The sequence below is a fragment of the Scyliorhinus torazame genome, chromosome 10, assembly GCF_047496885.1.
Source record: "Scyliorhinus torazame isolate Kashiwa2021f chromosome 10, sScyTor2.1, whole genome shotgun sequence".
Lineage (NCBI taxonomy): Eukaryota > Metazoa > Chordata > Chondrichthyes > Carcharhiniformes > Scyliorhinidae > Scyliorhinus > Scyliorhinus torazame.
This window is the reverse complement of record NC_092716.1, coordinates 154453978-154468887: the sequence shown is the minus strand read 5'-3', so window position 1 is coordinate 154468887 and position 14910 is coordinate 154453978. Positions and strand designations below refer to the sequence as shown.

At 39.5% G+C, this 14910-nt stretch overlaps 1 protein-coding gene across 4 annotated transcripts in view; it reads right to left on the bottom strand.

Moving 5' to 3' along the window:
* Positions 1-13522, bottom strand: part of LOC140430984 (PHD finger protein 21A-like) — a 594207-nt gene extending 580685 nt beyond the window's left edge. For 2 of the 4 annotated variants that reach the window (XM_072518844.1, XM_072518847.1), the window contains exons 1-3: positions 12724-13522; positions 11959-11991; positions 11543-11608 (exon numbers count right to left, since the gene is read on the bottom strand). In XM_072518844.1, coding sequence (XP_072374945.1) covers positions 11543-11608; positions 11959-11991; positions 12724-12777 — 153 coding nt within the window. In that variant the 5' untranslated portion in view covers positions 12778-13522. The remainder of the gene's footprint in view (positions 1-11542; positions 11609-11958; positions 11992-12723) is intronic. The other 2 variants (XM_072518843.1, XM_072518845.1) reach the window with 1 other exon arrangement.
* Between the last annotated feature and the right edge of the window lie 1388 nt (positions 13523-14910).

Below are 14910 nucleotides of genomic sequence, written 5' to 3'. Positions count from 1 at the left end.
GACTGGATGTGACATCAAGAAGCCCTAGCAAAACTGATGTCAGCAGGAATCAGAGGGAAAACTCTCCACTGACTGGCATCACACCTAGCACAAAGAAAGATGGTTATACTTGTTGGAGTTCAATCATCTCAGTCCCAGGATAGAACGACAGGAGTCCTACAGTATAGTTTCCTAGGCCCAACCTCCATCAACGACCTTCCCTCCATCATGAAGTGGGTATGTTCACTGATGATGTTTAGTACCATTTACCATTCGGACACGGAAACAGTTTGCATCCATATGCATCAAGACTTGTACAACATTCAGGCTTAAGTTTGTAAGTGGTAATATTCATGCCACACAAGTATTGGGCAATGACCATTTCCAACAAGAAGGAATCTAACTATCGCCCCTTGACATTCAATAGATGAATCCCCCCACCATCAACATCCTGGGGGTTACCATAGACCAGAAACTGAACTGGACAAGCCATATAAATACAATGGCCAAGTGCAGGTCAGAGTCTGGGAATTCTACAGAGTAACTCACCTCCCGACTCCCCAAAACCTGTCCACCATCTACAAGGCACAAGTCAAGAGTGTGATAGAATACTCTCCATTTTGCTGGATTAGTGCGGCTCTAACACAAGCAGCTCAAAATCATCCAAGATAAAGCAGCTTGATTAGCACCCCATCTACCACCTGAACATCCACTTCCTCCACCACCCAACAGTATGTACCATGTACAAGAAGCACTGCAGCATCTCGTCAAGACTCCTTCAACAGGACCTTCCAAAACAAAAACTCGACCACCTAAAAGGACAAGGGCAGCAGATGCATGGGAACACGACCTACAAGTTCCCCTCCAAGCCTCACACCATCCTGACTTGGAATTATATCGCTATTTCTTCACTATCACTGGATCAAAATCCTGGAACTCTTACATAGAACATAGAATGATACAGCGCAGTACAGGCCCTTCGGCCCACGATGTTGCACCAACATGGGAAGTCAAAAAACAAAAGCCATCTAACCTACACTATGCCATTATCATCCATATGCTTATCCAATAAACTTTTAAATGCCCTCAATGTTGGCGAGTTCACTACTGTTGCAGGTGGGGCATTCCACGGCCTCACCACTCTTTGCGTAAAGAACCTACCTCTGACCTCTGTCCTATATCTATTACCCCTCAGTTTAAGGCTATGTCCCCTCGTGCTAGCCATTTCCATCCGCGGGAGAAGGCTCTCACTGTCCACCCTATCTAACCCCCTGATCATTTTGTATGCCTTTATTAAGTCTCCTCTTAACCGTCTTCTCTCTAACGAAAACAACCTCAAGTCCATCTGCCTTTCCTCATAAGATTTTCCCTCCATACCCGGCAACATCCTGGTAAATCTCCTCTGCACCCACTCCAAAGCTTCCACGTCCTTCCTATAACGCGGTGACCAGAACTGTACGCAATACTCCAAATGCTGCCGTACCAGAGTTTTGTACAGCTGCAACATGACCTCATGACTCCGGAACTCAATCCCTCTACCAATAAAGGCCAACACTCCATAGGCCTTCTTCACAACCCTATCAACCTGGGTGGCAACTTTCAGGGATCTATGTACATGGACACCTAGATCCCTCTGCTCATCCACACTTCCAAGAACTTTACCATTAGCCAAATATTCCGCATTTCTGTTATTCCTTCCAAAGTGAATCACCTCACACTTCTCTACATTAAACTCCATTTGCCACCTCTCAGCACAGCTCTGCAGCTTATCGATGTCCCTCTGTAACCTGCTACATCCTTCCGCACTGTCGACAACACCACTGACTTTAGTGTCGTCTGCAAATTTACTCACCCACCCTTCTGCGCCCTCCTCTAGGTCATTGATAAAAATGACAAACAGCAACGGCCCCAGAACAGATCCTTGTGGTACGCCACTTGTAACTGAACTCCATTCTGAACATTTCCCATCAACCACCACCCTCTGTCTTCTTTCAGCTAGCCAATTTCTGATCCACATCTCTAAATCACCCTCAATCCTCAGCCTCCGTATTTTCTGCAATAGCCTACCGTGGGGAACCTTATCAAACGCTTTACTGAAATCCATATACACCACATCAACTGCTCTACCCTCGTCTCCCTGTTCAGTCACCTTCTCAAAGAACTCGATAAGGTTTGTGAGGCATGACCTACCCTTCACAAAGCCATGCTGACTATCCTTAATCATATTATCCCTATCTAGATGATTATAAATCTTGTCTCTTATAATCCCCTCCAAGACTTTACCCACAACAGACGTGAGGCTCACCGGTCTATAGTTGCCGGGGTTGTCTCTACTCCCCTTCTTGAACAAAGGGACCACATTTGCTATCCTCCAGTCCTCTGGCACTATTCCTGTAGCCAATGATGACATAAAAATCAAAGCCAAAGGCCCAGGAATCTCTTCCCTGGCTTCCCAGAGAATCCTAGGATAAATCCCATCAGGCCCCGGGGACTTATCTATTTTCAGCCTGTCCAGAATTGCCAACACCTCTTCCCTACGTACCTCAATGCCATCTATTCCAATAGCCTGGGTCTCAGCATTCACCTCCACAACATTATCTTTTTCCTGAGTGAATACTGACGAAAAATATTCATTTAGTATCTCGCCTATCTCTTCAGACTCCACACTCAACTTCCCATCTCTGTCCTTGACTGGCCCTACTCTTACCCTAGTCATTCTTTTATTCCTAACATACCTATAGAAAGCTTTTGGGTTTTCCTTGATCCTACCTGCCAAATACTTCTCATGTCCTCTCTTTGCTCGTCTTAGCTCTCTCTTTAGATCCTTCCTCGCTACCTTGAAGCGCCCCAACTGAAACTTCACTCCTCATCTTCACGTAGGCCTCCTTCTTCCTCTTCACAAGAGATTCCACTTCTTTGGTAAACCACGGTTCCCTCGCTCGACGCCTTCCTCCCTGCCTGACCGGTGCGTACTTATCAAGAACACGCAGTAGCTGTTCCTTAAACAAGCTCCACATATCCAGTGTGCCCAACACTCTTCCTAACAGTATTGCGTGCGTGTACCTATATCAAATGGACTGCAGTGGTTCAAGGCAAATCTTACACACACAGGTGCTCTGCACAATTTTACACTGGGTAGGTTTTTTTAAACAGCAATTCTCCACTTCACAAGAATAAAAAATCAATATGCTACTTAAATGGAAAGCGATTACAGAACTCAGTCGTACAGAGGGATCTGGGTGTCCAGGTACATGAATCAGAAAAAATAGTATGCAGGGACAGCAAGTGATTAGGAGGTCAAATGGAATGTTGGTTTTTATTGTAAAGGAATAAACAAGTAGGAGGGAATATTTTACTGCACCTATACAGGAGTCTTGGTGTGACCACATTGGGAGTACGGTGTACATTTTTGGTCTCCTTATTTGAAAAAGGACATAGTTGCATCAGCAGTGCAGAGAAGGTTCACTCAATTCACTCATAGGATGAATGGTTCATCTTATGAAGAAAGGTTGAACAGGTTAGGCCTATACTCAAAGAATGAGGGGTGATCTTATTGAAACATACAATATGCTGAGGGAACTTGATAGGGTGGATACTGGGCAGATGTTTCCCCCTGTAGGAGGAACTAGAGGACACAGGTTAAAATAAGAGTCTTCCATTAATATGGAGCTGAGAACATTTTTTTTTCTAAGGGTCACTAGTCTGTGGAGGCTGGGTTATCGAGTATTTTTAAGGCAGAGTTAGACAGATTATTGATAAACAAGTCAATGGTGGGGGGGATGGAAGAGAGAGAATAGACAGGAAGATGGAGTTGACACCACAATCAGATAAGAATGATCATATACAATCAGAACTGCCAACCTTTTCCAATATAAATCAGCATTCCAGATACCAAAAATCAGTATTTTGGCAGTAAAATCAGTATTTTCATTTCAAAGAAAAAATGCCCAATCTGCAGTACACCTTTACGCCTTTAGTGCACAAATCAGTGGCAAATCACATTCGGCCATGTGCGCGATGATGCAACAAAATCTTTGATTTTATGATTTTAAATGTCCCAAATCTTCTCCTTTGCATTTAGCATATGATAACAAGATTAAACAACTTGTTGTTGTACACTGGGCGTCTTTCACATCATTGGTCAATCAACTCTTCTGAAACATGAATCGAAAGTGTAAATCTCATGTTTTTAACATGTACGGCGTCATGAATGGGTGTTTTCAAATTAAGTTTCGAACATTTACTAAATCTAAGAATGAAAAATGAGATCAAAACATTCACCCTTTTTACATGAAATTGAAAAGAGGAATACCATTAAAGGTAGTTGACAGTAACTGAGATCAAGCATATTTGTTTATCAGTGGCAGGGTATCGATCCTGGCCCTGGGTCACTGTCCGTGTGGAGTTTGCACACTCCCCTCGTGTCTGCGTGGGTCGCGCCCCTACAACCCAAAGATGTGCAAGGTAGGCGAATTGGCCAAACTAAATTGCCCCTCAATTAATTTTTTTTTTTTTTTTAATTTTAAATCAGTGATAGGGTATCGGATGTCAACAACTAGCAAGTTATGGTGATCTGTCCATTCAAACAAACATAAATATTTATATTGGTTAAACTTTGGGATCTACTCAATTTTGGGTTAACACACCTGAAGGAGCTGCGCTCTGAAAGCTAGTGATTCGAAACAAACCTGTTAGACTTTAACCTGGTGTTGTAAGACTTCTTACTGTGCCCACCACAGTCCAACGCCGGCATCTCCACATCAGGGTTAACTAGTGTTATCATACATGAAAACTTTGATTCATTGCACGTCCAGCAAGCAGTACGAGGGCTGTGTGTCAAATATAACTAATATCAAACAAAATAAAGATCTCTGGTTGCCCCATTCCCACTCTCCATGAACTAGGACTGGGTCCCATTGCAAATGGCTCTGGAAATGGGAGCATATGCACCAGGTGGTCAGAGAACCGCTCCCGTTTCCCCCATCCAGCTCATTCGCATGTTCCCTGCCCATTTCCGTGCCAGCGCATACACCCCTCCTGCCCCATGCCCCATTTTCCAGGGCAACTGACCGGCCCCGCTGGCGCTCCGCGGCCGGAGCAGCCGTTAACCCGTGAAAAGTGGTGAGGCGAGCCCCCCCCCCCCCCCCAAAACGATCAGTCAGAATTAGACAGGAGACACTCTACCTCTCTTACAACACTTTGCTTATTAATTTCGATGATGGTTAGTAATAACATGGGGCTTTCTCCTCCCCCTCCCCACTGGGTTGTTGTAAATTTCCCCGATTCCATATTTCGATATGGCAAATCGTATTCTAATCGATTTTCCGTACGAATACGGAAAATCAGTACAAGTTGGCATCTCTGTACAATGGTGCAGGCTTGAAGGGCGGAATGGCCTACTCCTGATCCTAAATCCAATGTTCCTAATTCTAAAACAATGAGACCTAAAGAACATGTATTTGATACAAGTAGCACCAGCATTATTTTTATTTAATTTGTTTAACAATTTTCATGCTTCTCCAATAAAAGCAATAACCTATACTGAAGTACTGGGTGAAAGCATCCCTGCCCAATGGTCATTGTGTATAGGTTTATATTGAACAATGTTGCTAAAGCTATTTGCCACAGGAGCATTACATGCAAGCCCATTCCTGTCCTTACCAGTTTCCCATATGCAAGAAAGAGTCACAAACAACTGAATGAACCTTGGTTATTTTTTCCATTCCCCAGTTCAGGTGCACAAAAGCCAATCATGTTGATGTTGCACTAAACCAATGGAGAGCAACCAACTCTGAAGACCTGAAACATCAAACCTGTGCCTTTCAATTTTCATGACTCAATAGTACAGTACTCAGCTTTCAGAGGGGGGCATAACAAAGATATAATTTTGTCTGATAGCATTTCATGCAACTATCCGCCATTCCAAATAGCAGCAGGGCAGGAGTTCATATTACTAATTTGATGATTCCTCATTTTGGACAAATCATCATGAGAAAGCACCATCACCATCCGGGCCCACACAAAAAAAAGTCACTTGTATAAGGTAGAAAAGACAGCCTACACTCTTTAGAGGGTCCAAAATTGTGACTATAACTTGCCAAGTTCTAACATTTAAGGCTAAGAGAAACACTGGTAATATAGCATTTCAAATTTCACTTTAAAGTCATCCCTATACCAGAAAATTGAACTGCATAATCCTCGTTTTCAAACACCAACGGTGCAACTCAGTTCAATGAACTGATTTTCACTTGTCCTGTATATGAAGTTTCAGCATCAAAAATACTTGGCTGCACAGCACTTCGGGCACCCAAAGATCATGAAAGATGAAATATAAAACACATTCAACAAGTTCACCCACCACGTCTGAAACACCACATAGTGCCTTAAATTTATGATTATCAATACATTTGTCTTTTTTTCTTCAGTTATACTACAGGTTGAGCACCCCTTATTGAAATTCGAAAAGCTCTGAAATCCGCACATTTTTCGAGGGCCAATGTTTCTAGTCAAAAATAACATACTGTTCACCCTAGACCCGCTAGCTATGCGATGTTTCATAACTATACCTATACAGGTATCCCAAAATTCTGGAATCAGAGACACTCTCGGCACCAAGCATTTTCAATAAGGGATGCTCAACTTGTATTGTGAAAAATATGAGATGTTAATGAACTTGAGAGTGTTCATCATAAATTACAAAGTCACCATAAATTATACGTGTACCAACCTTGTAAACTAACACATTTTGGTAAAATGCTATTCCTGTCATAAAACATGTTACTTCCCAGTAAAATATTGCAGTCTTGTGGAATTAGACAAGGCCCTTTCCACTATACACATGAAGTTTCATCCCAAAACACAGCTGTATAAGGGGAAAATGTTAACTCCAATTTGTCAAATATAGACAGTCTACTCCTGATAATTTGATGTCATGTTTGAGTAAACCTGTAATAATTTAAATATAAAGTATACAAAGTTTTTAAAAATCACTAAATTTTTTTAAAGTTTGAATTGAAAACCACAAGTCTGAGAGCAGGATATGGATTATATTTATTGTGTCGTATAACTCGTGTGGCTTACAAGGTGGTTTGGGCAAAATATTTCCTGTATGCCACACAAGCAAGTGCTAGTCTTCATATAATACATTCCAGTCATATTGACTTCAAAATGATTTCTATATAAACTAGCAATGATTACATCACAATTATTGCAAACGTTTGTCATCATACAGATGCATGATACATGAGTAATCAATGGAAATGGTAATCAAAAGCTGCTTCTGCAAAAACTATATCAAAACAAATCACTGCCCTGGATCTCACAGTGCACATTACTTTAAAAGTTACAAAACAGAAAACGAATCCCCAGAACAGAGGGCTAGAAATGCTCCAGTGATGTCAGTGAATCTCTCTGCTAGATGGTCTTAAAATAGTATTTCCCAGTAATGCACACATTAAGTGTTAGCCACCTTAAGAGTGTTTTATTGTTTTTATCATAAACGTAATTCCTCACAGCGCATATTCCCACATCAACCGAATTAGTTGTTCTAGTTGATGTTAGCCTTGACGGTTGCTACATGGCAATATGAAGATGGCGTAGGTGGTGGGAGTGGGGGTGAAGCATGGATGTTGCGATGTAGAGAAAGCTAATCAGGCATTTATTTTTGTATAGCACAAATCACTGTTTTTTATATATATTGCTAGAGACATCTATATAAAATAGTGTGCCCTTCATATGCATGATGCGGGTATATCGAAAAAGTAAATTGCAATTTAATTTTTTTTGGTAAAGGAACTTGATCTGGAGCTGGTATTTTGCAAGCAACTGACAATTTACAAACTTTCCTCGCTAACAGCAATTGACTTTAGGGTCTATTTAGGCCACTATTTTAGCAGTAGCCTTAATGCAAGGAGAAAATTAGCTAAACACAGCAAATGTCGTCCATACCTCAGACTAGCCAACTGTGGTAGTGCAAGCCAAGGTCCACAGCAGCCTTAGAATCTGGTTCCTGGAACCCTAGTATCTCAGACAATTGACAAGTCTGAATATTTTGGAAGGACTATTTTTAGTGCTGTCATCTCATTGGTGGAACTGTCCTCAAACATTCACCAATATGCACTCTTCAGAAACATATGCAAATTAAAGGGAACATCAATTCAAATCTTAAATGTGGCCCGTAGCTCCACAGTATGCATCTAAGTGGCCTACAAAATTAAAACCTTAAATCACCACTGTGCTCAGCTATAAAGTGAAATATTAGAAATCTCAATTTAGAATTTCAGTTTCCAGCCACTTATTCATGTGATTTATAAGATTTGAAATCCTCTTTTTCCCTAATTTCTCCCACATATTATTCTCCAGCTCTATTAACAAGTTATTCATTGTCCTCTTAAAACTTATTCAGTTCTGAATTGAAATATCTACACATCAATTAAATAGTTACACTCTTTGGTTGATAAGGTTGCTCCAAGTCATATGTTTCCTGAAGTTTTGAAAAGGAATCATTATCTTGTGATCTGATTGTCTGCCTGCCTACTCCTGCACCTATTTTCTATATTTCCATGGAAGACATGGAATACAGAAAATAAAAGTGCAGTTAGGAAGATGTAATATTCCGTGTATTTATTTATTCTTGCACCCCATTACTTCCACATTGATCAGTTTTATTTCTCTCACATAATTCAATAAGTTACAAAAACTTATAAACAGCTATATCAATGTTACTTCTAACTAGGGAAAAAGCATTTCAAAATTTGTATAATATCACTTCTGATTATCCCAACTCTGGAATCCAAAATTGTACTCCTAACAATACTATAGATTAACTTGTGCTCAGTATGTATTTACATATTTTTAAGTTTAAAAAGGGTGGAATATATGAAGAACTACTCTAAATGAGCAAGCACATAGTGCAGTAAAATTTATTTGATGTTACGCTACAGTATGACTCACATGATTCAGTATGATTCAAATTACAATAGTTAGGCAAAGTACCTAAAATGCAATCACAGACAATCATACTTTTAAATTCCAATACAGTATTAAACTTGCTTTTTTTTATTGATGATAGATATATCCATTTGCTCCACAAACTATGCCCTTCCAGCAATCTCTCAAGTCTCCACTTTACCATCGAGCTGGGTACGGCACAATGAGATGCACAAACTCTTTCCAATTTAACAATGTTTTCTGAATCACTTTGCACCCACTTTCTCTACCCCAAAGCTAAATTCAGAAACTCAGAAGAGGGAATAAGATTTCAAACCTCATAACCATGATGCCACAAACTGATACACTACAGGCCTTACACAATGAATAACATTACAGGCCTTTCACAATGAATAACACTACAGGTCTTACACAATGAATAACAAGACAGTTAGTCTATAGAACAGTTTTGTTTAAAAAGCCTTGATCACTTGCGACTGCAGTACATATCTCCTTTCTATCCAGGAATGTGAAGCATTCTCGGTTCATAGATCCCCAAAGGGCTCCTGTTTTCTCAAGTCCATCTTTTACTGGTTATCAAAATTTGTGATGTGTAGATTTAGCAAGAAACGCCACAATCAGTCAATTAAGGAACTAAAGGTCCTCAGGTTAAATCACCACCAGCCAGCTCTCCCCTTCAAAGGCGAAAGCAGTAGATGGTCATCCAAGACTTGCGACTTTAACTTGCCTTTACCGTAGGAAACAGATAACAATGATTTAAAAATCCCCAGTCAGGTCAACCCTATACTCGATAACTGGCCAGCAGGTGGTAGATTTTCAGTAAGACAAGTTCACAATACCACCTAATATAGCACACATTAGCAGCCAAAGAATTAAGCATAAACATCCAGCTGAGGCAGTGAAGTTCACATAACACAGGTAAACCTGGAGCTCAAGATCAGGATTGTCTTGTGAACAATTAAATGTTCAACTGCATAGTTGCCAGATTCACCATAAACTCTTCAATTCAGTTATGAGGAATAAAGAGTAAATCTAGTACTTATTGAAGAAAATGCAGAATTGTTTCTAATTGTTTATGGCTTTAGGATTGCAGAAATTGTCAGCATTTAATAAACATAACTTCTAACTGCTTCAGCAGTATGAAAAATATTTATGCTGACTCAAGTTTAACCAAATATGATTTTTACAAAAGCCAAACGAATGAAGGCAGTTCCACAATATCACGGCAAAACTAATCTTGCATGACCTTCAGAAATTGGGAGAAGGAGAAAATGTAATCAAGGCTCAACTAAAACAATTCCACCTGCAAAATTACAAGTCAACACAATACTGAAAGTAAAATAACAGTTCAAACTTCATAATCAAATCCTCTTGCACAACAGGATAGACATTGTTGCTAAAGTAGCACTGGAACTACTTAGACACAAGTTCAACTTTTCAAAAATGTCAGCTTTTAAAACAAAATCTATAAAAATAGCAAGTCAAATTCAAATACTCACTCCAGCATGTATTTCTACACTGTGAACTGGTGGTTGGCCTGCATGGTTACTAAGACAGTTAATCACATGACAATGATTGAAGGCTGACTTTACAGAAACAAAATCAGACAAAAGCTTTAAAGAGAGCATGAGATCTAAAATTGTAATCAAAGGTGCTATTTTCGAATCAACAAGGTACATCAATAATCTTGAGAATGGAAGTTCAAACACAAGTGCTTTTCTGTAGATCTTTGTTTCTCTGCTTTTAAAATATTTCATTAATTTTTATTTCATAGCACATAGCTCAAGATACAATTTACTCAGGAAGGAGTGGAACAATTTACTCAGGAAGGAGTGGAATAAAATTGTGTGAACTCAGATGTGGATGCAGCTTTACAAAATATGACATCCCTTTTGAGTGTGATGCTATAAATACTAGAGTGAGGGTAATGTGAAACTGAATTCACAAAGAACCTAGACTCAAGAAACAAAGAAAAGGGGGGGGGGGGGGGGGGGGGGAGTCATTTCACACCCACAAATGCACCCACCTCCTCCCCACTCACTCCCCAACACCCACACGCAGACAGCTAGCCAAATGGAAAATAGGAAAAGCCATGCTTTTACTGCACTTGAAAAAGGGGGAAGGTAAAATGGCAACATCTTAACAAAAGAAATATTTGGTAGAAACTAAACTAGATAAATTGAGAATGAGGGAAGTATGTGGGAGAAATAGGATACTTCAAAGACAAATTGCAAAATAATTTAAAGAGAATAAATAATGTGTTGATAAATATAGAAGTTATTGAAATATAGAAGTTAAGAGCAAAAGGAACTCAAGATATATGAATGGGAGTTTACAACACAAACGGTGAGAATGAGATAAAAAACATTGTCACTTCAAAATATACGTTGGTCCCATAAATTTTAAAACTGTACAAAATTTGAAAAGATCAGCCATAGTAACAGGTGCAATTAGAGCTAACATCAGTTATCTTTTTTTCCCCAAACCATCACCAGCCAATTCCACTAGCATTAAAAACTTCCAGAAAACTACTCAATCCTCCAGGTTGAGCTCATCCCTGGAGAAAACACAACCATCTGGAACAGAACAGCCACAAATTCAATTTTCCCCTTACTTGTTTCTCACTGAGAGCAGTTATCTTGGCTTGCAATTCATGTAGCTGCTTCTTCAAATCAGCATTCTGTGAAATAAAATTTAAACAATATAATATCTTATCACCAATACAAGTCTTGTTTCCATACTGGGAAAATGAGTCATTCAACATTTTCAGCTGAAGACTGTAGAGAGGAAGAAAATCAAAAAGCCATTTTTTTTAAAATGACTAACAAAATTACCTCATTCTCTTTGTCTTACTCAGTTTAAAAGTGCTTACGATTTTGGAATCAGTCAGAACTATAATGCTTTTTCAAAATCAAAAAAATCCACATTGCATATAAATGGAATGGAAAGCATTTGTAATTATATATTTATCAAATATATATGTATATCACACCAAGTGAAAAGTAAACAGGGCAAAAAAGCAAAATATACCTGTGGATCCTGTTTCATCTGGCCCACAAGTTTCTGTTTGGAGAAGAGATGAAATAGAGAAAGTTAATATCCTTGAGAGAGGCTATGCCACAGTGAATATTTCAAGAGGCTGGTTTTATTGATAAGTCAGCCTCTGAGGTCAAGTGTTATGCTAACAAATATGGACTCTTAGACTTCTCCATTGCTTTTAGATATATATACACACACATATATATATATATATATATATATAGATAGATAGATATATAGATACACACACACACACACACATCTTGATAAATGGCAAGTCCTCAAAAAAATATTTCCCTAATTTCTACCTAACCTCAAAAATCAGTTAGAAGTGAATGCTTCCACAACACAAGATACAGAATTGTTCTGCATATAAAATGTTTACAAGTTTATTTTTGCTCAACCAAATTGCTAAAATAAACAAATAGTTTCTACAAATTCCTAACTTTTATTCATAACTCAATTACAATACATTTCATTTCTCCACTTGTCCTAGTCTCCCCCTCCCCTCCCCATGCCCCCCAAAATGACTGAATGATGTAGTTTTCGAATACATAAAAAATAAGGTACACCCTAAATTTAAAACTTTGTGATTTGCATTGTACTCTTATTTTCTAAAATAAAACATAAAATGGTTTCTCGCCAATTATTCCCTTTTAGCAGATATGCCTAGTGTGTGTGCGTCGCTAAGGTAGTGGTTGGAATTAAAACACACAACACTACATGCAATAAATGAAAATAAAGAGACCAGGTTACCTGATGAAACTGGATTTCCACTTTCAGAGCCTCCTGCAGAGTTTGTAACTCCATCTCCTCTACTTCCCGCGCCACTTTCCTTCACTTTTTTTTCTCCACACCCCCTTTAAAAGGAAACACCCGGCTCCCCTTCTCTTTACCCCCTCCCCTCTTTCCTCACGCAGCCAAAAAGAGTATAAAAAATACAATTCAACAAAAACAGGGCCCGAAATAATTTCACGAGGGAGAATAAAGTCCATTAAACATCGCGGTCGGCCGCATGTGTATAAATATCTGCTTTTTATTTATATTGATAAATATGTTTTATATATACAATATACATAAAAATGTATAGAGGGAAGGGGGAACAGAAAGATAGAGGGAGAGTGAAGGCAAAACAAGTTCTCCCATCCACCGGACTCATCACTCTGCGCCGCCGCCGAGCCAGAGGGGGGCGGTGAGCTGCCCGACCAACAACAACTTCAAAAACATTTACCCCTCCAAATTATCATCAGAGGGGCCCAAATCAGAAGATTCCTTAAATAAAATGGCACCGATAATAAACCGACTCAGAACATAAAACGGAAAGGGGGGAGGCAGAGCTGAGGCGGGGGAAGAAATCCTGGAGGAGGAAAAAAAACCACCTCGGTGTGAGACGAGCGGCCGAAATTTATTTTACTTTTTCTTTTAATGTCTTCTTTTTCAAAAAAAAACATTTGGGTTAAAGAAAACTTCCAATTTCCTTCCTCCCTCCCTCAAGAAAAGAAAGTGGCTGTGTTGTGCGCGCACCCCTGTCTCTCTCCCCTCCTCACTTACTTACTGGGCTTCACGCTCAGTCCCTGCTCCCCTCCCCCTTCAACACAACCACACTCGCTACGTGACCGCGCCTCGCTCTGCGCGCTGTCTCCGCGCGCCCGCGCCACGCTACTTCCATGCTATGCTATGCCTTTTGGTTTGGTTCGGGTGCTCGCCATCCCCCCCCCCCCCCCGGGCGCGCGCGTAGGGCCGGGCGCGCGGAGTGGGGCGTGGTTTAGCCGAGAGCAGGGAGAAAGGAGCGCGAGGAAGGAGCGGGGACTATTTAACGGCGCGAGCAGTGGCGAATTTATTTCACTTTGCCTAAGGAACAGCGGTGCTGCGGCTTTCATTGCCTAGGGAAAGTGCCCGGATGTAGCGACTCCTCACTTTACTCCAAACTCAACTGGGATTATTTATTTAACTTTCTCTTTTTTTATTATTTATTTAACTTTCTCCTTTTTATTATTTATTTAACTTTATTGTTTTTTAACATGTCAGGTAACTTATTTTTAAGCATCCTTGCCCGCCTTGAAAAACACAAACATGCCCAATATTTTTTTATAAAATCTGACCAGTCAAATCAGATAATTTGTTGTAAAATTGTGAACTTTTATTTGTAACCAAATCCCATGATTTTTATTATTGAGTTATTTTATGCATTGTTTGCACAGCGATGGTTGAGGTTTTAATGATTACCTGTTATTGGGTAATTTAAAATACCTGAGATGTCGCTCAAAATTATTAATTTCAGCAAGACACACAAATCTCACCTACTTTAGGGACAAAATGTATTTCTAAGTAATTCCCCCACAGGTCACTTTTCTTGACTGTTTTCCAATGCCTTGTACACTATGGTGTTATTTTATTTCAAATGTTATCCTTTTCCTAAAAAAAATGCTTCAAACTTTATTTGTAAGTTATCAGTAAAATGTTCTGTTTATTTTGACATAATTATCGTGTGCATATTAGTATTTTTCGAGAAGCAAAAATGATTGAAGTGTATAAACGGATTGCTGTAGACTTGAACTTGTTTCAGTTCTCTTGTAGTTTGGTACAAAATGGCGGAAGAGTGCTTGAAAGTTTAGTTGCTGGTTTTCACATTTCAAGCTGCAATAATTGGGTTAGAGAGGAATCAAAGAAAAAGCGAAAGAAAACAAAAGGGCTGTTATCTCCTCCCTAAAACGGGAATTCGTGCTGCATGACATTCGAAATTATTAACGGAGGAGTTTTCAATACAATGCGTGTATTATTATTTTCCTACAAAATGCATTGATGATTTTTGATTCCCGGTTGACGTGTAGAAATGTTCACCCAGGTTTGTTGCAGCCACTGCGAGAAAAGGAATGAACCAGAATCCGGTTTCAATTCTTTTGTTTTCATTCGTTTAACAATACCAATTGTAACGTTCTTCCA